This window comes from Oratosquilla oratoria, chromosome 5 (genome assembly GCF_046742065.1).
Source record: "Oratosquilla oratoria isolate Oo_2021 chromosome 5, ASM4674206v1, whole genome shotgun sequence".
NCBI classification, from domain to species: domain Eukaryota; kingdom Metazoa; phylum Arthropoda; class Malacostraca; order Stomatopoda; family Squillidae; genus Oratosquilla; species Oratosquilla oratoria.
In genome coordinates, this window is record NC_134781.1 from 16542703 (window position 1) to 16569506 (window position 26804).

Sequence of the window (26804 nt, forward strand, 5' to 3'; positions counted from 1 at the left end):
CTTTAAACATCATACCGTTTCATATTGTTAACTTAGGCTTAAATCAAACACAATATTAAGGTTACTACAATTGGTTTAGTATTGAAAACATATATAGATAATACAGTAATACTGAAAAATACAAGTGTGTACAGATGTTGAAAAAAATAGAAAACATTTGTGGAAATACAAAAAGACAATCTAAAACAAAGACACAAACAAAACTTAGTCACTGCTCGAATGGCTGGTGCTGGGCTGTGGATCATCCGGGTCAGCTGTTGGTGTAGTGGAAGAGGTAACGGTCATTGTTGTTGGGGGGTGGGGGTAACGGTCATTGTTGTTGGGGGGTGGGGGTAACGGACGGTAAGGTGGCAGCAGGGGCAATGGTAGGAGTGACAGGTGAAGTTCTGCGTTTCATGAACATAGCTTCGTTTGGATTGATTTTTTTTTTTTTTTTTTTTTTTTTTCCAATCATAAATTTCATGATATGGACACATTGCATCGTTTATCATCCTTTCAATCCTTGTAAAGTGTTTGAAGTTGGGGTCCATTTCTTCCAACTGTTTAAGGAATTTATTCATTGTAGCGAAGCTTTCTGATAATCCCTTAGTGGTGAATTTCCTTAATGGCAACTCATCTTCTTCCTCTGCCTGTCTTCTCTCCTCTTCAGCCACTCGTTCCTCTTCCAATTCGATGAGTTCTTCATTTGTTAGTTTACTGGATTCTATATCTAATAATTCTTCCACATCTAATTCACATTCCGATGAAAGTTCTTTTGACAATTTCAATATTTTTTCATGTATCTCACTGAGTTCTTCTATCAAATCCAGCAAAATCATGCACATAACGTTTGAGACACTTTTTCCAAATTCCATTCATACACGTTTCAGTTACAGCCTCAAGGACGTGCAGCAGATAGATTCTTGATGCACATAAGAACATTTTATTGTTTCCAAAATTGACATAGGTTTAGCTCTGGGTTGGCATCTATAGCAGCTATTGCTTGGGCGAAAGTGATTCTCAAATAGTTTGCTTTGAATGTTGCAATCAAACCTTGGTCCATAGGTTGAAGAATTGATGTTGTGTTAGGCGGCAAATAAACAACTTTCACATTGGGATGAAGATCACCCAAGTGAGGTGGATGTCCAGGTGCATTATCCAACAGAAGTAAAACTTTAAAAGCAATTCCTTTTTCTAACAAATACTCACGCACTTGAGTTATGAAGCAATTCACAAACCAGTCTTCAAAAAGTGGCTGAGTCATCCATGCCTTACAATTTGATCGAAAGTAAACAGGCAAAGTGTGCTTGTTTACATGTTTGAATGCACGTGGGTTTTCCGAATGGTAAATTAAGAACGGTTTCAGTTTGAATCCTGCGATATTCCCGCCAAGCAGAAGAGTAAGTCTATCCTTGTAAACTTTAAATCCTGGCATTGTTTTAACTTCTTTATGGATATATGTACACTCTGGCATTCACTTCCAATACAATCCTGTTTCGTTTACATTAAATATTTGCTGTGGAAGATAGCCATCATCTGTAATAATTTCATCAAGCATTTCCACAAACTTTTTAGCTCCTTCTTCATCTGCACTCGCTGCTTCTCCAGTCACATGAATATTATGAAGTTGAAATCTTTTCTTAAGTCTTTTAAACCATCCAGCACTTGCAACAAAATCTTGCGTGTATACATCTCTGGCACGTTCCTTCAAAGTCTCAAACAGACTTTTCCCCTTCGTCTGCACGGTAAACAGGCTTAATGGTGTCCTTTTCTGAATTTGGTCTTCCATCCACTTAATTTCTCCATTTCATGGATGGGCCCCATACATTTCTTGGTTATCACAGTTGAATGCATGGGTGCAGAACCTTTCACAGCTTCACGAATTCTTTCTTTGTCTTTCAAGGTCATTGACACAGTTGAATGTGATAACTGCATATCACGTGCGATTGCATTCACTCTTTTTCCTCCTTCAAACTGTTTAATTACATTCAGTTTTTGGTCCAGATCAATGACTTTTCTTTCCATCTTGGCAGACTTGGGAGTGGACAGAGGTAATTTCCTATTGGGAGCCATCTTGGAGGTATTTTGTAATAAAACTTTTCAGTGGATATGGAAGATGTTAGCGCTGTATTTACCTAGTTGTAATATATGGGAGGGGAGCTATGCTCGTGGTGACCCGTTTTGTATCTCTCCGCATCAAGTTTTATCTTAAAATCTTGTATAGTGTTTGCACATACTGTTTTGTTGTCTAATTTGTTCCATGTATTAATCGCTCTGTGTGGGAAACTGTTCCTTTTCAAGTTTTTTCTATAGCTATCTTTTTTCAGTTTTTTTTTCCGTGTCCTCTTGTTTTACCGTTGTCCCACACTAGCAGGTCGTTCCTGTCTAAAACTTCCATTCCTTTCATTATTCTGTAGATAGCAAATCTCCTCTTTCTCTTCTTTGTTCCAGTGTTGGTAGGTTCAGTTTGGATAGTCTTTGCTCATATGTTAGTTCGGCGAGAGTTGGTGCTAGTTTGGTTGTCGCTCTCTGTAATCTCTCTAGTTTCTTAATATTCTTTTTGGTGCTGGGTGTCCAAAGTGATGCTGCGTACTCAAGTTTTGGTCTTATTAGTGTAGTTAGTATTTTCTTTATCATTTCTTCATCCATATAAGTAAATGCCACTTTGATTGACCTCAATAAGTTGTAGGTTTCTCCGAATATTTTATTTATATGCTTATCAGGTTTCATGTCCTTTCCAATCATCACTCCAAGATCTTTTTCAGAGTTTGCTTTTTTTTTATTTTTTCTTCTCCAATTCTGTATTCTTTTGATATTCTGTTTTTACTCTTTCCAAATTCCATTATACTGCATTTCTTTATATTAAATTTCACTTCCCACTTTTGAGTCCAATTCCATATCGTGATGAACAAAGTGTGAATGAAAAACACTTAAGTGAGTGAGCAGCATCACTATCATGTGTTGAGAGATGGAGAGGCGGGTGGGAGGGTAGCATGCAAAAATATGAACTATAAAGTACATATTACAGTAAAAGCCCTTGTATCTGGCATCAATGGGACCCCAAGGCATGCTGGATAATAAAAAAAATATGGATATTTGAAGGGATAATAAATAAAGTATAATCACTTACTTTATCCAATAACCATGTCAGTTGTACACCAACAAAACATAACAGCAGTCACTTTATTCACTAACCATGTCAGTGTTACACATATAAACCATAAAAGCACAAATCTTAACAATTAAACTGTTGTTTGCGGACGACACTGCTCTTGTGGCAGGATCAGAAGAGGGATTGAGGAAGTTGGTGACAGAGTTTGGGAGAGAGTGTGATAGAAGAAAGCTGAAGATAAATGTGGGTAAAAGTAAGGTGATGAGATGTTCAAAGGGTGAAAGTGGCAGCAGACTGGAAGTGAGCACTAAGGGAGAGCAACTGGAGGAAGTGGGTAGTTTTAGATACTTGGGTGCAAATGTGGCAGGAAAAGGTGGAGTGAAGGTGGAGGTAGAATGTAGATTGAGAGAAGCGAGTAAATGCCTTGGTGGATTAAAGAGTGTAATGAGGAATAGACATTTGGGAATGGATGCAAAGAGGAGACTGTATGAAGGAGTGATTGTGCCAACAGCACTGTATGGGGCAGAAACATGGAACATAAGAGAGGAAGAGAGAAGGAGTTTGAATGTGTTTGAGATGAGGTGTCTGAGAAGTATGATGGGGGTTACTAGGCTAGATAGAGTGAGAAATGAGGAGGTGAGGAGGAGAACAGGGGTGGAAAGGGAGTTGGGATATAGGGTTGATGAAAGAGTATTAGGATGGTTTGGACACATGGAAAGAATGGTATGGAAGGCAGATGTGGAGGGAGTGAACATGAGGGGACGTCCTAGGATGAGGTGGATGGATGGGGTGAAGGGGGCTTTGGGGAAGAGGGGAATGTCTGTTGAGGAAGGACGGGAGAGGACAGAAGATGGGTGAATGGAGAATGGTTGTATATGGATGATGTGATGCATAAGGTGGAATGGGCGGGTGGATGGGGGGTGAGGTAGTATGTGTGAGCAAAATTTGAAGCAGCCCGAAGGGATTTCTCCCTGTCTTCTCCTTTTATGCATGGGGGGACGGAGAGGGGGGGGCCGCCGATTTAATGAAGTGGCCTTGCTGTGGATGTGCTGTGTCTTGCGACACTGCTTCTGACCCAGGGCAGTGGACAAGGTGCAGGGATGACCCGTCATCCAGGAGGTGCTAAGATGAGAGGGAGGGTGGAGGGGTGTGGAGTGTATTCAGGGATGGAATGGGTGGGAATGATTTTATGCCTTTTCCTTTTTGGCTACCTCCCTTGTAAGGGGGAAAAAGCCTTGGTATATGTATGTATGTACATACAGAGTACTTCTTGTACTTCCTATGAGCATGGCGATCAAACATGGCTGTCAACAACAAACTGCCTAGTCATTATCTCTCGTCTCACTGGTCGGTTGTTCACTTTTCTTAGCCTGATACAGTCCACCTATCATAAACCCTCTTATGTCTGTCTGCTTGTAACTCTTGCCTCTTTACAACAAAAACTCATTTTGAATGCAGTGAACAGCCATGACATCACGCGTGGTCATGTAACTGCATTGTTCAGCAAACTTAACAAAAACTACTAAACCTTTTGCTGCTTCTGTCCATGAAACTGGGCTCTGGGTCATCCTCCTCTTCACTATCTGCCCTGCGTAGGAGTTGGAATCGATTTGTATTGATTTTATATATATGTAGGTTTTCATATATTTTAATGCTTGGAAAAAATATGCTGGATACTTAAAGTTGCCGATTAACAGAATGCTGGATACAAGGGCTTTAACTGTATACAGGCGCACCTCGGCTTATGTCGTTTCAACTTTCGTCATTTTTGAAGATATGTCGGTTTTCAAAAATAATATATGGAAAAATTAAATTCAAGTTGTCGTGTTATGTGACTTTATGTTGGTCAGCCAATAATAATGGAAACATTTAAACAAAAAACATTTCAAGCACATAAATTCATGTTACAATAAATAAGAATAAAAGCATGCAAAATTATATTAAGATTTAGTAACTGCTAAAGTAAATATCATAAAGTAGTATAGCCTAGTTCACTAGAACATTTTTGTAGATTTTCTCATTAACATTCACTAGTAACTGTAATATTTGCTCCCATGCCTCCCAAGAAAAGTCCTAATGAAAGTGCTAAGCGTAATGCTATTTCGCTGAAGGATAAAATGGTAATGATGAAACGTCATGGTAATGGTGAAAAAGTTGTATTGATTGCATGATCTTTTGTATCTACGATTGTGCATAATAAAGACATGACTTTAACACATGTCACATCTGAAGCTCTATTGATGAAGAACACTGTCATCAACAAGAAAAGAGGTGAGATATTTGAAGAAATGTAAAATCTTCTTTTGATTTGGGTCAATAGGCAGAATCGTCAGAATGCTAATCTTAGTCAAGAGCTCATTCAGGAAAAAGCATTGTCTTTGTTTGAGGACCTAAAGGAAAGATATCCAGATGAGAAAGATTTAGATTTCAAAGCAAGTCCTGGATGGTTTATGAGATATAAAAACAGGAGAAATTATCACTTCCTCAAAAGACAAGGTGAAAGCACATGAGCTGACGAACAAGCAGCAGAATTTCTTGCTACATTGAAGAAGATCATGGAAGAAAACAGGTTTCTTCGTGAGCAAATTTTCAACATAGACGAAACAGGATTACGAGTATATTGGAAGAAATTGCCAGATCGTTCATTTGTTTCCAAGGAAGAGAAAACAATTCCAGGATACAAGGTCTCAAAAGAACATGTGACCATAATGTTGGGAGGTAAGTGTGCAGGAGATTTTAGATTAGAGCCTCTGTTTGTTTATCATGCACACATCCCCTGTACCCTGAAGAACATACCCAAAGTATCTCTCCCTGTTATATGGATGGCTAACTCAAAAGCTTGGGTTACTGTTGTTATTTTTGAAGATTGGTTTTTCAATCATTTTGTCCTAGCAGTAGAGAAGTATTGTAAGGAGAAAGGGATTCCTTTTAAGGTTTTACTTATCTTAGATAATGCTCCTGGCCACCCACAAATCATCATAGATTTTCACCCCAACATTACCATTGTATACTTCCCCCCAAACCCTACGTTTCTTCTCCAGCCAATGGATCAGGGTATAATTGCTGTCTTCAAGCATTATTATATGAAGCATATGCTATGGCAAGCAATAGCTGCAATTGATACGGATGAGTCTATCACACTTCTCGACTTTTGGAAGGGATATGACATCTATAAAGCTTTACAGAATGTAGCAGCAGCATGGAATCTTGTTCAGAGCACTACCATGAATAGTGTATGGAAAAAGCTATGCCCACAATTTGTGCATGAGTTTAAGGGCTTCGATACTGTCGTCATCAACAAAGCTTAGGTTACAATGAGCAAAGAGATATGAATTTGAAGGAAGAGGATTTCACAGATTTATTTGAAAAAGACATGGAGTTACTGACGAACAAGGATTTGATGGAACTTCACAAGCAACAAAAGAAAGAAGAAGAGCATGTTGAACCTAAGCCACGCCACTTCACCATTAAGAAAATGCAGGAAGCATTTGCACACATTGATAAAGGTCTTGCTATGTTTGAGGATATGGATCCAAATGCTCAATGCTTTTCCAAGATAATGGGGGCTTGTCACGAAGCTTTTGCTCCTTATAATTTTATCCTTGAAGAAAAGAAGAAGATGATTCTAGGCATTGATTCTAGGTTTTTTAAATGCATTGAACGAGAATCAGCTGATGATGTTGACGCCGACAATCCTCAGCCATCTATGTCTACAATGTAATCATCAATATATTGTATGTACTGCATTGGTAAATTTAAAATATTTAATTTTTCACTTATTACAAAATGATTGTAAGCTTTAAATAGTTTTCATTTGTTTTTTGTTTTGTTTTACCATATGTTATTGATATAGCATTCATAAAGTACAGCACCGCAAAATAGCTTTTAGCAATGTAAACATCACCAAATTGTATACATTGGTAATTTTAAAGTACAGGTACCTTTTTTTTTTTTTTTTTTTTCCCAAAATAATAAATACGTTATCTGTTTGGAAACTTAAAATAGGTTTTTATTAACATTGTCTTATTGAAAATGCATCCATAAGTAAAATACAGTACTGGGGAATGGCTATTAGCAGTTTATTCTAGGCTACACCAGGCCTACCTAGCCTTCATATAAGCAAATTCAACTTACGTCATTTTTCAACTTACGTTGTGTCTCCTGGAACCAATTAATGACTTAAGGTGAGGTGTACCTGTATATATATATATATATATATATATATATATATATATATATATTATCCAGATGGGTGGTGACGGTCATAAAGTCAGAGTTATGTCGGATAGGTCATAAGTTGATCACTATCTGTATTCCAAATGTGGATGAACTAACGATTTATATAGCTTGTTAAAGAGAGATGGACTTCTGAAGTCAAAAGATCATGCAATCAGTCCTAGAATCTTGTTTGCTTTCTCATAGGCTGAAGTACACTGCTTAGATGATTTGAGATTGTTACTGATAATTACGCTGAGATCCTTTTCAACATCCAATTTTGTTTATGGATTTCCAAATAACTTGTAATTATACTTACTGTTATTTTCACCTTTGTGCATAACCTTGCAATTACTTGTGTTAAATTTCATTAGCCACTTTTCAGACCATTGCTGTAAATTATCATCATCTTGAATATCTAATTGATTTAAATGATCATTTGCCATTCCACACAGTTTTGTATCATCAGCAAATTTAGACAATAGATTCTAGTCCGTGGTCTATATCATTTATATATACTCTGAATAGAAGTGGCCCAAGAACGGAACCCTGAGGAACTCCACCCCTAGCATTTTTCCATCTAGAAGTTTTCCCATTTAAAACAATTCTCTGTTTTCAATCATTTAACCAATTTCTAGTCCAACTTAATGGGCTGCCACTTACTCCACATGAAGCTAATTTATTAAGTAGCTTTTCATGGGGGATGGTATCAAAAGCTTTTGCAAAGTCTAGATATATGAAATCTACAGTCAAACCTTGGTTTTCAAACATAATTCATTCCAAAAATCTGATCTAGAACCAAATTGTTTGGAAAACGAATCATATTTTCCCATTACAAACAATGTAAATGAGATTAATTCATTCCCAAGCACCAGATGAAGGCTTATTAACCTAATTACACTTTATATATCATACAATAAATACAACATAAAAATGTAAATCAAACGAAAAACATAACTCAAGTAAATTTAATGACAAAGCAACACTACAGTTATTGTGTAATGTATGTACTGTACCCTTTTGGCTGCAATGTGATGGCATAGGTGGATGGAGATGAGGGAGGGAAAGGGGCGAGTTATTGCTTGGAAGGGGAATCCCCTTCCATAAAAACTTTTGGTGATTCTTGTTTGGGTGTTTCTTCTCTTCTCTTTAGCTCAGGTAAATATTTCTTTTGGGTTTCCTTTTTTTCACAAAAAACCTTTCCAATGTTTGTCGTTTTAGCCTGTGCTGTAAAAATTTTCTGAAATGTGACATGACATTGTCATTGAGAAGATTTACTGCTCTATGTGCTACCACAGTGTCTGGGTGGTATTTTCTACAAAATTTTGAACATCACCCCATTTAGCACAAATTTCTTTGATTATAGAACTTGGCATATCTTTAATTTTTTCCTCCTCCTTAGAAGACTGTTCCTCAGCCAATTTCTTTTGCTGTTCATTTTGAAGGTGTACAAGTTCTTCAGTGGCTCAGTATTGTGGTCTTCCACCAGCTCTTCAATGTCTTCACTGTTGACCTCCAAGCCTATACTTTTTCCCATAGAAACAATCTCTTCAACAATAGCATAGTTGTCGACAGCAGCAGCAGACCCAGCCGTTTCAAACTCCTCAAAGTCTCTATCTGGTACACAGCCTGGCCAAAGGTTCTGCCATGCTGAATTCATGGTTCTAGTACTCACTTGGTTCCATGCATTATCAATGAAATTAACATAACTCAGGATATTGAATTGGTATTTCCAAAATTCTCTCAAAGTTAACTGAGTGTCATTAGTAACTTGGAAACATTTACGAAACACAGCTGCAGCATAATGTTTCTTAAAGTTAGCTATGACCTGTTGATCCATAGGTTGGATTAAAGGTGTTGTGTTAGGTGGCAGGAATTTGACCTTAATAAAGTCAGACTCACCAACTAAGTCATCCTCCAAATAGGAGAGTGAGGAGGAGCATTATCCAACACAAGAAGGCATTTTTTTTGTTTTTTTGTTTTTTGTTTTTCAAATATTTTCTAACATTTGGGGCAAAAACCTCACAAATCCATTCTGTAAAGAATTGTCTTGTCACCCAAGCCTTCGTATTAGCTCGCCACATTACAGGCAATTTACTTTTCATAACATTATTTCTTTTGTAAACTCATGGATTATCAGAGTGATACACTAGCAATGGTTTGATCTTGAAATCACCACTTGTGTTACCGCATGGCAGAAGAGTGAGTCTTATCTTTCATTGGCTTGTGCCCAGTCAGCGATTTTTCCTCCTTAGTGATGTAGGTTCTTTTTGGTAATTTTTTCCAGAATCCGGTTTCATCAGCATTAAATACCTGTTAGGGAAGAAACCTTTCTTTATAAAGTCACCAAACCCAACCACAAATTTTTCCACCATTTCCTTGTTTGAACTCGTTGCCTCACCATGCCTAACTACACTGTGAATTTCACTTCTGTTCTTAAATTTTTCAAACCATCCTTGACTTGCTTTAAATATAAAATCATCAGCACTTGTACCAGGGCTTTTCCTTACTAGACCATCATAAATTGCTAACGCTTTCTCACATATAAATGCTTCAGAGATACTATCACCTGCTAACTGTTTCTCATATAAACAACCAACAACTTTTCCACTTCCTCAAGTATTTGCAGTCTTTGTTTACTAATGATGGTCACTCCTTTTGCAACATCAGCTGTCTTTATCACTTCTTTATTCTTGAGAATAGTGCAAATTGTAGACTTTGCCATACCGTATTGCACAGCAAGATCAGGTACACAAATGCCATTTTTGTGTTTTGCAATAATTTCTTTCTTCACTTGAATTGTTTTTCTCACAAATCTTCTTTTTCCTTTAGAAGTATCACTTTTTGCTTTCTTTGGAGTCATGACTGAGGACTTGTTTAGGAAAAATAAATACTGAGTGCAAGAAAATTGATAATGAAAGCACAGCACAACTATTCAGCTCAGCGGTCAACAGAGAACTGTTTACATTTTGTCCAGCTCGAATTTTTCATTCGAAAACTGATTTGTTTGAGTTCAGAGACATTCAAGAACTGAGATTTAACTGTATATTGTTTCTTTTGTCGTAATTCAAAATGACTGTATTGTAGAGTTCGAGTAAGTCACGCAAGAACGTTTCCGTCTAAATCCATGCTAGCTATCATTTATCAAACAGTTACTTTCTCAATGATGTTTGATAGCATCTCTGATGATAGTTTCCATCATTTTTCCGATGATTGAAGTCAAGCTCATAGGCCTGTAGTTTTTTTTTTTTTCACCTTTTTAGGAAAAATGCAAATATTGTAACTATATAAAGGGGGAGATAAGCAGGACCCAACAAACTGTATACTGGTCTCCCTTACAAGCACAATAGCTAAATTATATGAAAAAGTTATCAAAATAGATGGATTAAACATCTGGAAGAAAAAAAAAATGTACTGAATCCAAAACAATTTGGCTTTAGACAAGGAAGATCATGTGCCACTAACTTGATTTGTTTTTATTCAAGTGCAAGGAAAGGATGGATGGACTGATTGTGCTTTCCTGGATCTACAAAAGGCATTTGATAAAGTACCACACAAAAAGCCACTAAGAAAACTTGAAACAACAGAAGGTGTACAGGGAAAGTTATTGAAATGGATGGAAGATTTCTTGAACGGGAGAAAAATGAGGGTGGTATTAGAAACAAAAATTCAGCCTATTCTGATTTTGATTTAGAACAAGTATTGATTAGAAGCGATGTCCCCCAAACTGTTCTTGAGCTACAAACTCTACTGTAAATTGTTGTGGTTAGAATATGTTTAAACCATTCATATATGGTATGCAGGATCCATCTTCCACCGAGTGTTCTTGTCGAGAGGGATGATCTTTGCTGCCTAATGTGAGACCTCCTTTTCTTTTATTAGGAGATTTTAATTGTTGCCACCTGCTTTGGAGAGACAGCACAGTCAACTCCAGAGGTATTTGGCTTGCTGCGTTTATAGAAGATGAGGAATTAGAGATCTTAAATTCAGGGGATACATCACATTTCCACAGTGAAACCAATACTTTTACAGCTATTGAAATTTCTCTTAGTTCATCTGATGCTCTTTTGGATTTTAACCACTTCCTTACGGTGCCGCACACGTAGACGTCATGAGGAGCAAGTGGGTACGTGATGATGCCAATGTCGGCCTTTTGATTATATTTATTGTAGTCGTATCTACGTAATCTTCATTCTTTCTAAACTGGCTTCATCATATTTTCTATGGTTATCAAAATTCACAGGTGAAAGAGAACGAACGATTGAGCACTGACTTTATTTTTTATAATGTGTATTATGACGCAACATTGCACGTCGGGCAGCTAATGTTGCCAGACGTGCGATGTGCCCCGGAGTGAAGAGGTTAACTGGGAGGTTTTACTAGATATCTATGGCAGCAAACATTCCCATAATATTGGAATCAGCAAAATCAGAGCCAAAATCTTGTACTCTATGGAGATGCCATTGAGAGAAAATTGCAATTAGTAATTAATTGGATCTTTGTGGGCTAAAACTCAGGATTGCCTTAGGTGCTTGTTGGTCTATGAGGATGCCGTCATCACTGTCCTGAATATATTTTGTAGTTGTAGCTGATGTACCCCTGTATTCTGTGAACTGGCTTGAATGCATTTTCTGTAGTTATCCACATTCAGGAAGAAAGATAATGAAAGGAAAATATTACAGCAGTAATTATATATCTTATGGCATGCATATTGTCATGCATCATTGACTCATTGTTCATCAGGTAGCCTAACACTTGTGCACAAATGTTTGACACATATTGAAGAGGTTAACTAATTGAATTTACCTAATTGTAAATACAGTTAGGTGATAGATAACCAAGTTGTTGTTGTTGTTGTCGTTCCCTAGACTGTCTGTCCGAGTAGTCCCGTCTCCCCAAGGAATGCCACAGCCGAAACTGGGTTTTCCCACAAATCCTTTATAGAGTGTATGTTGTGTTGTTTGCGTGCATGATTGTGTATAATGCAGTCTTCCATTATGTGTTGTATGGTATGGGGTGAAGTGTTACATCCTGGGCAGCTGTTCACAATGCGGTCATCCAGCCTCTTCTGGTAGCTTAGAAGTGCTGGGTGGTGGCCGCACCGCAGTCTGGCCAGGTGGACTCTGTCCTTTCGTGGGAGAGAGGATTCAGAAGGGTGGATATCAGGGGGTCTGGCATGCAGCAGTGTGTTGTCTTTCAGTGTGTTAATGGAACGGTGAGTGAAGGAGCTGGTCAACATCAACCTGATACACAAGAAGAATGATTGCACATTTGCTCAAAACACCCAAATCAAGTGTTGAGAACCCTTTGCATCAACTTGGTTATCTATTATCTATCTATTCCAGTGCAATAGATAACTAAGTTGATGCAAAGGGTTCTCAACACTTGATTTGGTTTTTTTTTTAGCAAATGTGCAATCATTCTTCTTGTGTACCAGGTTGATGTTGACCAGCTCCTTCACTTTGTTGCTGATAATCTCACTTGATTGGTCAGAGCATGGTGCATTCTTAACCAAAAAAATTCTTGATTGAAATCTTGAAATGCACTTCTGGCATATACATTTAATAACAACATACTCTCCTTGAAACCTAATTATATTCTTGAATTTATACCTAGCTTCAAATACATGTATGGTTCCAGCTTAGTTTATATCCAATTATCATATGTAGATTTGAATTCATATATTGTTCTAGCAGGAGCTATATCACCTAAGCTATTCCAAGTATTTATATATTTATATGGAAAACTGCATTTCTTCACATCCTGTAGATATATAGCCGTGCTTGATTTGTTCTTATGACCTCTTAACCTCTTCCATATAATATGAGGTGCCAGTATTTACCTACTTGTATTTTATGGGATGGGATGCTCATAGTGACCCGTTTTCGTATCTCTCCACATCCAGTTTATTCTTGGGTATATGAGGATGCTGGCCTTGGTGTCTTAATTATATTTATTTTGTAGTTGTAGCTGAGTGATCTCCGAATTCTGTGAAGTGGCTTGATCATGTTTTCTGTTCTTATTATTACTCACAGTGAAAGAGAAAGAGTATTACAGCAGTGACTTTATATTTTATAATGTGAGTATTGTGATGTATCATGTACATTAGGCATGCAATGCTGGCCGCAAGAATTTGATTTGTATTAAAGAGGTTAAAGTCCACCTCTATCTAATTAAGTGATTTATTCTGTGATCCCAATCACACAAAATGCAGTCTGTTCTTTGCAAATTAGCATCAAACTACATTGAAAGGTCAAATATCTAACAAGGTCTCATTTGTAAGGGACAGGCTAGTGGTAGTTGCTTATTAGTGTTTGAATTTTAGTGTTAACAAAAACAACAGACTTTTTTATCCACCCAGTATAGATGTACTTGCCTGATTGTACAAGGATAGACTTCTTTGGTCCCACCATTTTTTCATAAATCAAACTCAGCCATAAATTCATATAGTTTTGATTAACCCCTTCCATACGGTGCCGCCTATGAAGGCGGGATGGGGAGCAAGTGGATACGCGAGGCTGCTGTATCGGCGTCTTGATTATATTTATTGTAGTTGTACCTGTGTAACTGACATACTCTCTAAACTGGCTTCATCACATTTTCTATGGTTATCAAAATTCATGGGTGAAAGAGAGAATGATCAATATAAGTGGTGACTATTTTTTATGATGCGAGTATTATGACGCAACATCATACGTCTGGCAGCTAAGGCTGCCCGCGAGATTTTGGCCCGGAGTGAAGTGGTTAACTATTCCACAAGTTTGACTCATCTGGGGGGGGAAAATCCTGTCCTTGATATACTTTTATTTTAATGCCCTTTTATCAATGTTGCATCTCAAACCAAAAGGTTTCTCTCATTTTTGTCCACGTTTTTTACTGATCGCAATACAACAATTGTATTGCCTTGCTTCTAAGTGTCAGTTCCAGATTTTCTAGTCTATCCTTATATGGTCAATCTACTAAGTAGGGTCTTATTTAGTTGTTATTTATATGCTCTCAATCTTTTTTATATCCATCTTGTATCAGGATCACACCACTAACACAATTTCTAATTTGGAGCAGATCAGGTTATCTATATACATCAGATATTGGTTTAGAATTTTAATATTTTACATGTGTGTATAATTTGATTTGTTTATCTTGTTCTTTCTGTTACTTTATATTACAATTTTTTCCCTTTTTTTTTCTCAGGCATGATCCCAACTTCTCCGAGCCCACCAGTCGATGTGCAACCAGTTACCTACTGTGAACCTGCTTTCTGGTGTTCAATATCATACTATGAACTCAATTCGCGAGTAGGAGAAACTTTTCATGCATCACAGCCTTCTCTCACTGTCGATGGATTTACAGGTTTATTCTACATTAGTTGCTAATTATATTTGTTAATGTGAAACATAGTGCCGTGCATTTGATTAGGGGTTGGCAAACCATAATGCATTTGGTAAACTTGGTATTTCACATGGTTGATCATGTCATCCCAAGTGATTTTGAAAATCAATTCGTCCATTGCCTCTGGTCTCTTGTTGAAGACCTGCAGCCTCCAGGAAACCAACAACATTCCCCAGGCAGGACTTAATGTCATGTAGAGAAGAGATATGTGCTCTTGTCAGGGGATTGTGAGTGTGGGCATTGTAGTACGAAGTGTCTGTGTCTTCTGTGTGATGGTTGCCTCAGGGGCAGTTTGAATCTTTGGCCAGGTCTATTCAGTGTTGGCATTGTCTTAACGCCAGATGGTGTCCTGAGCACTGGCCTGCTAGTGTGGTTCTGGTCAGATGTGGTAGGGTTTTCCTTGTGGGACTTTATCAAGGGGTTGTTGGAGTGTTGAGTTAGATGTTTTTTCTTGGAAAACTTGTTTAGTTATCTGGGTGTGAATGTATTCTTTGTGAATGTTTTGTGTAATTTTGGTGGCAGGGTGTGAATGTATTCTTTGTGAATGTTTTGTGTAATTATGGTAGGAGGGTGTGAATGTATTCTTTGTGAATGTTTTGTGTAATTTTGGTGGCAGGGTGTGATAGATGTTCGAGTAGTATGCTGTTGGTGTGTATATATATATATATATATTTCATTCTGTAGTGCTTGTGAGAGGTAATGTGAGGGGGTGTATGTTGTTAAGGGTTCTGGCTGAGAATTGGGTTTCTGCTATTTTCATGTGGTGTTCTATTAGGAGGATTTTGGTTTCTCTATGTAGATGTGATATAGTGGTGGTTTTAGTGCATCCTGTAATTACCCTGAGTGCTCCAGTCTGCAGTGTTTGCAAGTTGTTTGTGTTTGATTTGTTGATTGTTGTGAACCATGCTATGGAGGTGTATTCTAAGGTGGTTCTTATAAATTATTTATGGACATTTATTAGTTTCTTTTTGTACTCCAAAGTCAGTGCTACAGATTGTTTTCAAAAGGTTTTTCCACTATAACTGTTCCTATCTGTGGCAGACACTGCATGAAACCCATCTTACAGAGTTGCTTTACTGGCTTCTGTAATTTTCAATGCTCTTTGTACTTTCCAGTATCCCTGTCATTTTCCTCTCCTATCACAGTTCTTTTCCAAGCCCCAACCATGCCCTAGTCAACCCCTCCCCAACCTCCTCTACTTTCAACAGCTCTCTTACATATTTTACCCATTGTCCTCTTACCATATTCACTTCCATTAACATCTGTCCATATGCAATTTTTTTTATTTTCTTCTCTACAGTGAGACCTCTCATTAACGGAAGTTGATTAGCTGTTTTTGCTGTGTTTTTAGTGTTTTTGGTGCTGTTGTTTACTGCGTGCAATCACTATGCCACCCAAAAACCACTCCAAAACACCGAAAACACAGCAAAAACACCGCAAACGTAGCTTATTAACGTCCGTTAATGAGAGGTCTCATTGTACTTGAATTGCATGACCCCTCACTCTTGTAACTTCTTTCCAAAAGTTCTTATTCCTGTTCCATTTTACATCTGCTGTCCTTTTTGGCTCTCTCACCTTATAGTTTGCTTCTCCTCTCTCATTGTAACTCATATCCCTCCCAATCCCTTCCATGCAACCAGGCAACATTTTGTAACTTTTTCTCTTCTACTACTGCCTTCACCTCTCCATCCCACCATTCACTCCCTTTCCTTCTCTTCTCTCATATCCTCTTTGCCCCACATACCATCTTTTCACATTTTGTCACTTCCTCCCGCCTTAAAACACACCCATTCTTCTTGTATTCATATCTCTTCTCCCTCTTTCATCAACCCTTATACCGATTTTTAGCTTGCAGTACTTCTTTCTAGTTGGTAAAAATTCTTATTACTAATTGTTGAATAATTTTGTGAGGATGTAAATTACTGTAGCATTAAGATGAGAGATAACTTTTAGATCATTAAGAAAAATTGTTGTGTATCATTGCATTTCATTTTTTTGCAACAGAACTGTTTTTTATATATTACTGTGATAGTAATGTTTGCAACAGAAAGATGAAGTTGTTTAAAAATATGGGAATGGAAGATATTTATAATAGCACTTACATTGTAAGCCTTTTTTCAGAGGTAAGATATTGATTTTTATTTTCAGATCCAAGTAATAGTGAACGCTTCTGTTTAGGATTGTTATCCAATGTCAACCGTAATCCAGTGGTAGAACAGACACGGCGCCACATTGGAAAAGGGGTGCGACTTTATTACATAGGAGGCGAAGTCTTTGCTGAGTGTTTGTCTGACTCCTCAATCTTTGTGCAGAGTCCCAATTGCAACCAACGTTATGGATGGCATCCGGCTACTGTTGTCAAAATCCCACCAGGTATGTATTTATGCATATAGGTTAAAATTTATACCGTACAGAGTTTTATTTTTCTCTGTTCCTTTTGTTCACTTAGTATTGAAATACTTTCATAGTTTAATTTGTAATCATGTTTCTGTAGGCATTTAATTTTTTAACAAGGGGCCACTGATGGATACTAGCAATTAGTGGTCCTGCAAGAGTTTATATACAAAAAAGGGACCACCAGCAGGTATCTGCAGTGGGTGGTCTTGGGAGACAAACATCAGAAAGAATAATTTCCCTGCTGCCCATCTTCTAAACCCATCAACACCTTTACCTCTATCTGGAGATGCAACACCAAGTGTCTCACAGATGGTTTTGGGACCATGCCCAAGATCTCTATAAACTTGAACTGTATTTCTTCCACCTTTCACATACGGAGAGCTGCCTACTGGCAACTGCTCTCACCAGACTAATATAGTGGTGCAGACAACATAGGAGAGAGGAAAGGGAAAGTGTGCAGGAGATAATAAAAGTACTTTAAGGGTAGAGAAATGCTGATGAGATTGGTAGATAATGTAATATTGTGGTAGAATGGAAGGAGGTTTATACTTTGCATAAAGTCCTGCAACTCTGAGCTATCTAAATGTGGCAAGAGTTATTGATTTTATCCAACAGTAATACAATTTCACTCCATCCACTTCTGCCGTCCACATTCTTTTTGCTAATATTTTATCATTAAATTTTTCCAGAAACCTCATCTGTTTTCTCCCTCTCCGCACCTGCTTTCCGACTCACTTCCTCATTTCTCATTCCATCCATTCTTGTAACCCCCACTCAGTCTAATGTTTACACACTTTGTTACTTCCTCTTCGAAACATAACCATTCTTTTTCTACTACTTTCTCATTATTTCTCACTGCCACCCACACCTCTCTCAACCTTTACCTTCCTCTTCACTTTTCTCACTACCAGGACCATATACAACGACAAAAACTCACATCTCTTGTTCAGTTTCACCTTTGCCTACCTTAACCCCTTCGATACGATGACACCTACGTAGGCGTCATGAGGAGCAAGTTGGTACGCGAGGATGCCGATGTCGGCGTCTTGATTATATATATTGTAGTTGTATCTGCGTGACCCCCATACTCTGTAAACTGGTTTCATCACATTTTCTATGGTTATCAAAATTCACGGGTGAAAGAGAACGAGCAATACAGCGGTAACTTTATTTTTTATAATGCAAGTATTACGACGCAACATCACACGTCTGGCAGCTAATGCTGCCCGTGAGATTTTGGCCCGGAGTGAAGGTGTTCATCTGGAAGACACCTCTCTCCATTCCACAGTGCATTTTCCTATCTCATCATTTACCAGTAGAGCCACTGTATCCCTCACCTGTTCATTCATCATGCCTAACACCCTCCCCATTACACTCCTAAACTCAAACATACCCCCTACTTCAGCTTAGTTTCACTTAATGCCAACTCATTCATCATCCTTCTCACAAACAGACTGCCATTCTTTAGCCTTGTACTCTCATCTGTACCACAACCACATATTTAATTATCCAATTTTTAGGACTCTGGGTTGTAGTCCTCCCAGTCTCATATTTCTTGACTTTTCAAAAGATAAACATACAGAAAACAGGATCCCTAGTCCCATTACTCAATCCAACTTATTTACCCTTTATGACCATACAGTGCTGTCGGCACAATCACTCCTTCAAACAATCTCCTCTTAGCACTCATTTTCAGAGCTCATCTTTTATAATTTCTCCTCCATTTCCCATTACCATTATTTTCTTAGTGCCTACCACTGCTATCCTCAATCCACTTTATTCTCCACATTCAACAGCTCTCTAAAATACTTTGTCCATGTTCCCCATACTGCCTCCTCTTCCATTAACCACTTCAGTACGACTCAAATTCTTGCATGCAGCATCAGCTGCCATATGTAATTTGCATCTCACTACATGCATTATAAAATATAAGGTCACTGCTGTATTACTCATTCTCTTTTACTCTTGAGTAATAATAAACACAGAAAATATGATCAAACCAGTTCACAGAATCCAGGGGTAACTCAAGTACAACTATAAGAAAAATATATATAATTGTGTACCCACTCATGCCTCATGATGCCTATTTAGTCATCATCTTACTGAAGTGGTTAAGATCTGTCCATCTGAACCTTTTACCTTTTCTTCTGCACTTAACTGACCTCCCCTTCCTCTCGTAATTTCCCTCCAAAACATCTTCCTTCGAATATGTTTTTCATACTATCCTGTTTTACATTTTGCCCTCCTTTTTACCTCCATCTTGTGTTTTGCTTTTCTTTTTTATTTATGCTTCTCACATTTTTCTCATCCTACTTTCCAACCAGTCCATGAATGCACATTTCTCTTCTACTACCATCTTCACTTCATCATCCTACCACTCACTACCCTTCCTTCTATTCCCTCCCATCCTCCTTGTTCTGCATACCATCTTCACACATTTTGTCACTTCCTCCCTGAAACACCCCATTCCTCTTCCGTTCCTACTTCTACCCTATCCACAAAATATCCTTGTAAAATAGGGAGGGCAGCAAATACGGTACATCGTTTTTAAATTACCTAACATAACTAAGTTGCATGTAATGGGTAATGGTGGCACATAAGATAACATAGCAATAAACTGGAACTAGACTAAAATCAGTATTGTTGGTTTTTGGATGTTGACAGGTAAGATACATAACTCCTGTTGATAATATGGAACTTCAGTTATATTTCAGAAAATGAAATTACTGCTCTTTTTCTTCTTTCTTGGGAAGTAAAAACTTCTTAACTGAGAAAACATATTTTAATGGTGTTGGGGAAGGGTTTTAGGATGTTTCCAGTATTTGCATTATTTTATTTTATTTATTTTATTTTATTTATTTAAAGAAGGTTGTAGAAGAGAAAAAGTGAGCATTCACAGATTGGTTACAAAATAGGATAAGAGAATCATATGAGAGGTACAAAGAAAAGAGAAGTAAAGCATAAGATAGAGGAGGCAAAGAGGAGAGCAGATGTGAAATGAGGTAAGAGTATGACAGAAAATTTTGAAAGTAATAAAAAGTTCTGGAAGGAAATTAAGAGAGGAAGAGGAGGTGAACCAGGTAGAGAAGAAAAGGTTAAAGGTGCAGATGGAGAGATGATAATGGAAGAGATGGCAGTAAGAGGAAGATGGGCAGAGTATTTTTGGGAGTTGCTAAATGTGAAGGAGGATAGGGAGGGAAGAGTAATTGCAGTGGGAAGCACTAAGAAAATGACAGTGATACATACATATACCAATGGCTTTTTCACCCTTAAAAGGGAGATAGCCAAAAACAAAGGGTTAAAATTCACTCCCACCCATTCCATCCCCACATACTCCACTCCCATTTACACCCCTCCCTTTTACCATGGCTCCTCCTAAAGCTTTACCATAGTAATCAGATCCACGCAACCCATACCTGTCCAAAACCCACACTGTTCCTCACCAATTACTCCCTCTGTTCCTCTCCTAATCCTCTCAAATAAAACCCTCCCATAAGCCTTCCCAACTACACTCAGCAAACTGATCTCTCTGAAACTACTACACTCACACTTGTCCCCATTTCCCTTGTAAAGTGGAACTATCCAGGCACTCTTCCAGTCCAGAGGCACTCTTCCCTCTTTCAGACAAACATTAAACAACCTCACTAGCCAATCCCCCATCAATGTACCTCCCATTTTTAGACACTCCACATGATGTCCATCCAACCCAGGTGCCTTACCTGCTCTCATCATTTTAACCACTTCACTACGGGCCAAAATCTCGCGGGCAGCATTAGCTGCCAGACGCACAATGTTTCATCACAATACTCGCATCATAAAAAATAGTCACCACTTATATCGATCGTTCTCTCTTTCACCCGTGAATTTTGATAACCATAGAAAATGTGATGAAGACAGTTTAGAGAGTATGTCATTATGCAGGGGCAACTACAATAAATATAATCAAGACGCCGATATGGCAGCCTTGCATATCCACTTGCTCCTCATGCCGCCTATGTAGGCGGCACCATATGGAAGGGGTTAATAACTGCTCTCACCTCCCCTTTCCATCCATTACCCTCTCCCATGTATACTTATGCTTGACTTTCTTCCTAAACACCGTATTTGCTATCATCAACTTTCTAGACACATCTCCCATCAGCTCTCCACAATGAATTTTTCCTGCAACTCCACACTTCCCAATCACTTCATCTATTGGTTCTATTATTTTATCTATTTATTCATTTACTTATTTTTTCATGGAGGGTTTTGTACTTAAATCCCTTAGATACTGGGGATTAACTGTATATTGTTTGTGTACTTGTAAATGGATTAAAAATTTATGTATAGCACAGCAGAGATTTATCACTTTATATTTTATCTGTACAGAGTATGTCTTCAATGGATGTTGAAAATTTTTGTAGTGAGGACCTAAAAGTAAGATTACAGGAAAAGGTTTTTTGATATAGTAAATATGCCTCTTTTTTTTTCTTCTTCCTTCCTTCCTGAAATACATGGTCAACCTTTTATTTGTAGCTTTTATCGATTATCCTGGGCCTCAGGTGGATGTAGAAAACATTTACCAAATAAGGAAATTACCGAAGCTATTTAATAAAATTTCTGTGTTTATTTTACCTGTTAGATTTAAAATGACATAGATCTATTATTACAGGTTGCAATTTGAAAATATTTAACAACCAAGAATTTGCCCATCAACTTGCCCAGAGTGTAGGACAAGGTTTTGAGGCAGTGTATCAACTGACACGCATGTGCACCATTCGTATTTCATTTGTTAAAGGATGGGGTGCACAGTACAGGTGAGTGCTCTTTAGATTTTGCCTTTATGATATTAATCATGAGAAGTTTGACCCTGGCCTGTGTTTTATGTGACATTAATATTGGACATAATTAAACAGTAGAGAAACATTGAAAAATTTATTTTGTGTATGCATATTTACCTAATTGTATTATATAGGAAAGGAGCAAATCTTGCTGGGTCTTCTCTCTTATTCTCAATTTTTTTTTTATCATACCTAGCCTCAAATTCATGTATAGTTCCATCTTAATCGATGTCCTTGATTTCCATTGATCATATTTAGACTTAAACTTATTTATTGTTTGAGTTTGGGCTATATCACTTCCTAACCTATTCCAATTATTTATGCATCTATATGGAAAACTGTACTCCCATCCTTTAGACAAGTAGTCTTTCTTAATTTGCTCCCATAACCTTTTGAAGCCCATCTTTAATCATCAGATCTCTTCTGTCAATCCAATTTATCCCCTTCAGTGACCTGAATACAGTAATCATATCACTTCTTTCTTTTCAATCTTTCAAAGTTGGCAGACTCAGTGCTTTTTGTCTCTTCATATGGTTTATCTGCCAGGCTGGGGACTAGTTTGGTTGTTGCCTTTTGTATTCTCTAGATTTTGCTTTTATCCTTCACTCTGTATGAAGACCGTACTTCTGACACATACTAGTCTTGGATGTATCGGGGTTTCTAATTTTTTTCATCATCTCTTCATTGAGAGAGTGAAATAACACTTTAATCTTCTGAAGTAGTCCATATGTCTCTCCCACAATCCTGCTGATATATCTGTCAAGTGACAGGCTGTCTTTTATCAGCTCCCAAATCTTTCTCCTCTTTTGCTTTTGTAATGGGTTCACTTCCCAAGGAATAGTTTAAGGATGTTCTTTTATCACTCTTGCCCTTTGTACTTTACATTATTTGGTGTTGAAGTTCATTTCCCATTCCAGATATCTATGTGTGGGAATTTTTTTTTTTTTTTTTTTTTTTTTTTTTTTTTTTTTTTTTTTTTTTTTTTATCCTTTTTGAGTTTTTTCCCAGGGCGGTTTTTTATGCTTTTCCCTTTTTGGCTACCTCCCTTGTAAGGGGGAAAAAGCCTTGGTATATGTATGTATGTATGTGTTTTTCCATTGTAATTTTTTAGTAAATCATTCCTATCAAGGATTTCCATTCCCTTCATGATTCTATAGATAGTCAGTAGATCACCTCTTTCTCATCTCTGCTCCAGTGTTGGTAGTTCCAATTTGGATAATCTTTGTATGTTAATTTGGAAAGAGCCGGTGCCAACTTTGTCATTGCTCTCTGTATTCTTTCTAATTTCCTTATATTCTTTTTGGTACTGGTTGTCCATAGTGTCGCTGCATATTCCAGTTTTGGTCTTATTAATGTAACTAATATTTTTTTTAATCATTTCTTCATCCAAATAGTCAAATGCCACTTTCATTGACCTTAATAGGTTGAAGGTTTCTCTGACTATTTTGTTGATATGTTTATCTGGTGTGTGCATGTTTTTTTAAGGTCATACTTTAACACAAGTATTTTAGTTGAGTTAAGAATATTGTGTATATATATACATATATATTTTTGTCAATATTTTTTTGTATTTCAGACGTCAAACAGTTACATCCACACCATGTTGGATTGAGCTTCACCTCAATGGTCCTCTTCAGTGGCTTGATCGTGTCCTCACACAGATGGGTTCTCCCTGCCTACCCTGTTCCTCCATGTCTTGAAGTTGTCATGGCACCTTTGCTGTACCTGTGGTGGCAACATGGCAAGAGTGAAGGGAGTGGGGTGGGTGGGCTGGAATTATCTGGAAATGAAAGAACTTGCAGCTATGAAAAACAAAGCCACACTCTATCATCAGTTAAAAGAACTACATTGCCAGTCAACTGTTGTCTGCTTCTTTAGAAAAATAAAGCACTTAATGACACTAAATCAAGACTTAGATAGATGTTTGTATTCATGTAGTTGTCTTTCCTGGTTAGCCACAGCCTCAGTGTCTCCAACTGTAGTTGAAACGAAGGGCAGCAGTGAAATTGAAAGCAACACAGCAAGCTTTATGGAGGCATCTGGTTGAAAAAGAAAAGGCTGGGCTAATCTTTAGACTTAAGGGCCTAAAGAGCCTCAGTGCATCTTGCAAAGTGAAGTGTCTGGAGCTGGATTGTCAATACTATAGTAATGTGATAATGTTAGCCTCTTTGTGTATTTGTTTGGTACAAGTAACTGAAGCAAGAAGCAAGAGCAACTGCCTCTATGTCAACTCTCAACTACTATTTGCTCTTGCCTGAAAAAGTAAATATTTAAAGGTTTGGGAGGTGATTGCAATTTAGAAAATGCAAGTGTAGTATTTTTAATACACAGAATGATTAGAAATCAGCAACAAAGTGTATGGAAGTATTAAAAATCAGACTTGTTATTTCATTTAAGTTGTGCCATACTGAGAAGTGTGAAAAGCTTTTTAGGATAGTTTCAAATCATTATTGATGATTGCCATAATGAAGAGTTCTATCCTAATCTGGGTTTTATGTATGAGAAACAGTTATCTAACAGGTTATATATGTCCTCAAACAAGCAAGAAAGAATGTACTGAAATTAAAGTTTTTGCAATTTGTACAATGAACATGTTTATTCAAACAATTCTTTTGGGATGTGGAAATAAGTATGATGTTAGTTCTTAGCAGAATTTGATATATATGGGATAAGTTTGTATGATGTTAGAGAATTATGGTGCAGATATAACTAATATATGTTTGTGAAATTGTACCTACATCATTATATGTTTGTCTGTACAGTACAGTATTTGAATATATATATATGTGTGTATATATATATATATGTATATATATATGTATATATATTTATACATATATATATATGTGTGTATATATGTATATATATATATATATATATGTATGTATGTGTATATATATATATATATATATACATGTACATATATATATATATATATATATATATATATATATAGATAAATATATATGTATAGTCACCACAAGAAATTTTGGAACCTACTTGTGTTATTAGTGTGTATCAAGTTATTTTGCATTTCTCCCTCTATGCTGAAATTTTATATATGTGTGTATATATGTATATATACCAAATATATATATGTGTAATATATATATATATATATATATATATATATATATAAAATAGGAAAAGAAAAATAATAATACTTGGTTGTGTTGACTCTTTGGCTTTAATCATCATGCTGAGATGTTTATGTATGCTGAGGGCAACATTGATACCTAAGTAATCCAGATAGAGACATGCCCTTCACCCACAGAAGGTTTGATTTCGTCCATAAAGTGTTTAAGGGAGATGAACTTGGACTCAGCAAGCTTCTTTTTCATGACCTGCCAACATTTCTAGGGTTAGAATCAGGTGTGTTAGAGGGCCAATCCAGAATGTCAATGTCAGGATCAGCAAGAAACTTTGTCACCTTGTAGCATGGCAACAAGTCATGCATAAAAGTGATGCAGCTCTGCATCTCATAAAAATGCAGCAAGTAATCATTGAGGACGCTGACATAACGATCAGGATTTGTCATTTGGCCCTAACAGAGGAAGTAAAGACTACCACAACCAGCACTACCGCTAAAACACCACACCATGACTTATTGGCAGAATGGTTATTAAAGACTTGGAAAGTGTTTTCATTAGACCACATCACCTTCTCCCACTGCTATGGTGTCCAATTTTTATCATTCTTGACAAAATTAAGGCATTTTCTTTCTCGTGGGGTCAGTGAGAATTGGCTTCTTGGCAGTGATTCAGCTGGGGAACTTCAGGTCTTTTTGAAGTCAAATGTTATATGGAGCAAAGTGTAATGGTTTTCAGCAGCTTGGGATGAGACCTTTTCAGCTGTGAAGTTGTTAAACGAAGGTTCTTGGTTACTTCCATCTGTAGTAGGATTTCTCTAGCCTTGGAAGTTTCGCGTGGCTTACCAGGGAGGTTTGTAGAACAGAATGTGTTGCAGGAGCTTGCAGCAGGCACCTAACTACTTTTGCCTCGGCCGGAAGAAGCACAAATTTCCTTCATGGAGACATTCTCCTGCCTCCAGGCCAGGATACAGGCATGTTCTTCATTCCAAAGAGAAGAACCAACCATATGAACATTGGTAAAAAAAAAAAAAGTAAAATAAGAAATAAAAAAGCCTAAACAAAACAACATGCAATTGTGGGTACTAGAAGTTGGAGCAACACTAATACACCCTCTCTCAAACATGTCAAGCATTACACTGTCTTTGAGCAACAGGATTTATTGGAAGAATATTTGAACACAAGACTGAAAAAGTTATAAATACTCAACATCATTCCCTTGTAAGACCTCATCTTTGATACTGTGTTCAGTTTAGGTCCACATGTAGAAGACATAGGCAAATTAGAAAGGGTGCAATGTAAAACCACTAAAATGATCTAGTTTATATAAGAATCCATACGAAGAGCAGGTGATTTAATTGAATTGTTTAAAATGGTCCATGGCTTTTTTAATATGAACATAGATAATTATTTGTTCATGGACCATAGTAATGTCACAAGAGATAATGGTTACAAAATAGTATGTAAGAGATCAAACACCAATTTTTTTTTTTTTTTTTTTTTTTTTTTTTTTAACAGCTTTGTGAATGCTTGGAACAAACTACCAGTTCATAATGTTAGTTCAAATACAATTAACATTTATAAAAAAAATGACAAGATAGATATATGTCTACAAACCTGTTTTTAATTTGTTTCTCAGCATCATGAACTACACTTAAATTAAGTCGGTGGTTCTTAACTGTTTCCACTGTTTATATCCCTCTCAATTTGCAAGCAACCCTGTAAGGACCAATAAGTCTGTTGCTGTTTGTATCTCCTTTGTATTCCTTTGAAAGATGCCTGACAAGTTACCAGTTACCAACAG

The 26804-nt window shown here is 37.2% G+C and overlaps 1 protein-coding gene across 1 annotated transcript in view; it reads left to right on the forward strand.

Annotated features, from left to right (window-relative positions):
- Positions 1 to 24685, forward strand: part of Smox (Smad on X protein) — a 136297-nt gene extending 111612 nt beyond the window's left edge. The window contains exons 4-7 of the mRNA XM_076184951.1: positions 14498 to 14656; positions 16844 to 17068; positions 21744 to 21888; positions 23489 to 24685. Of these exons, the coding sequence (XP_076041066.1) occupies positions 14498 to 14656; positions 16844 to 17068; positions 21744 to 21888; positions 23489 to 23612 (653 nt within the window). The 3' untranslated portion in view covers positions 23613 to 24685. The remainder of the gene's footprint in view (positions 1 to 14497; positions 14657 to 16843; positions 17069 to 21743; positions 21889 to 23488) is intronic.
- Positions 24686 to 26804: the final 2119 nt, after the last annotated feature.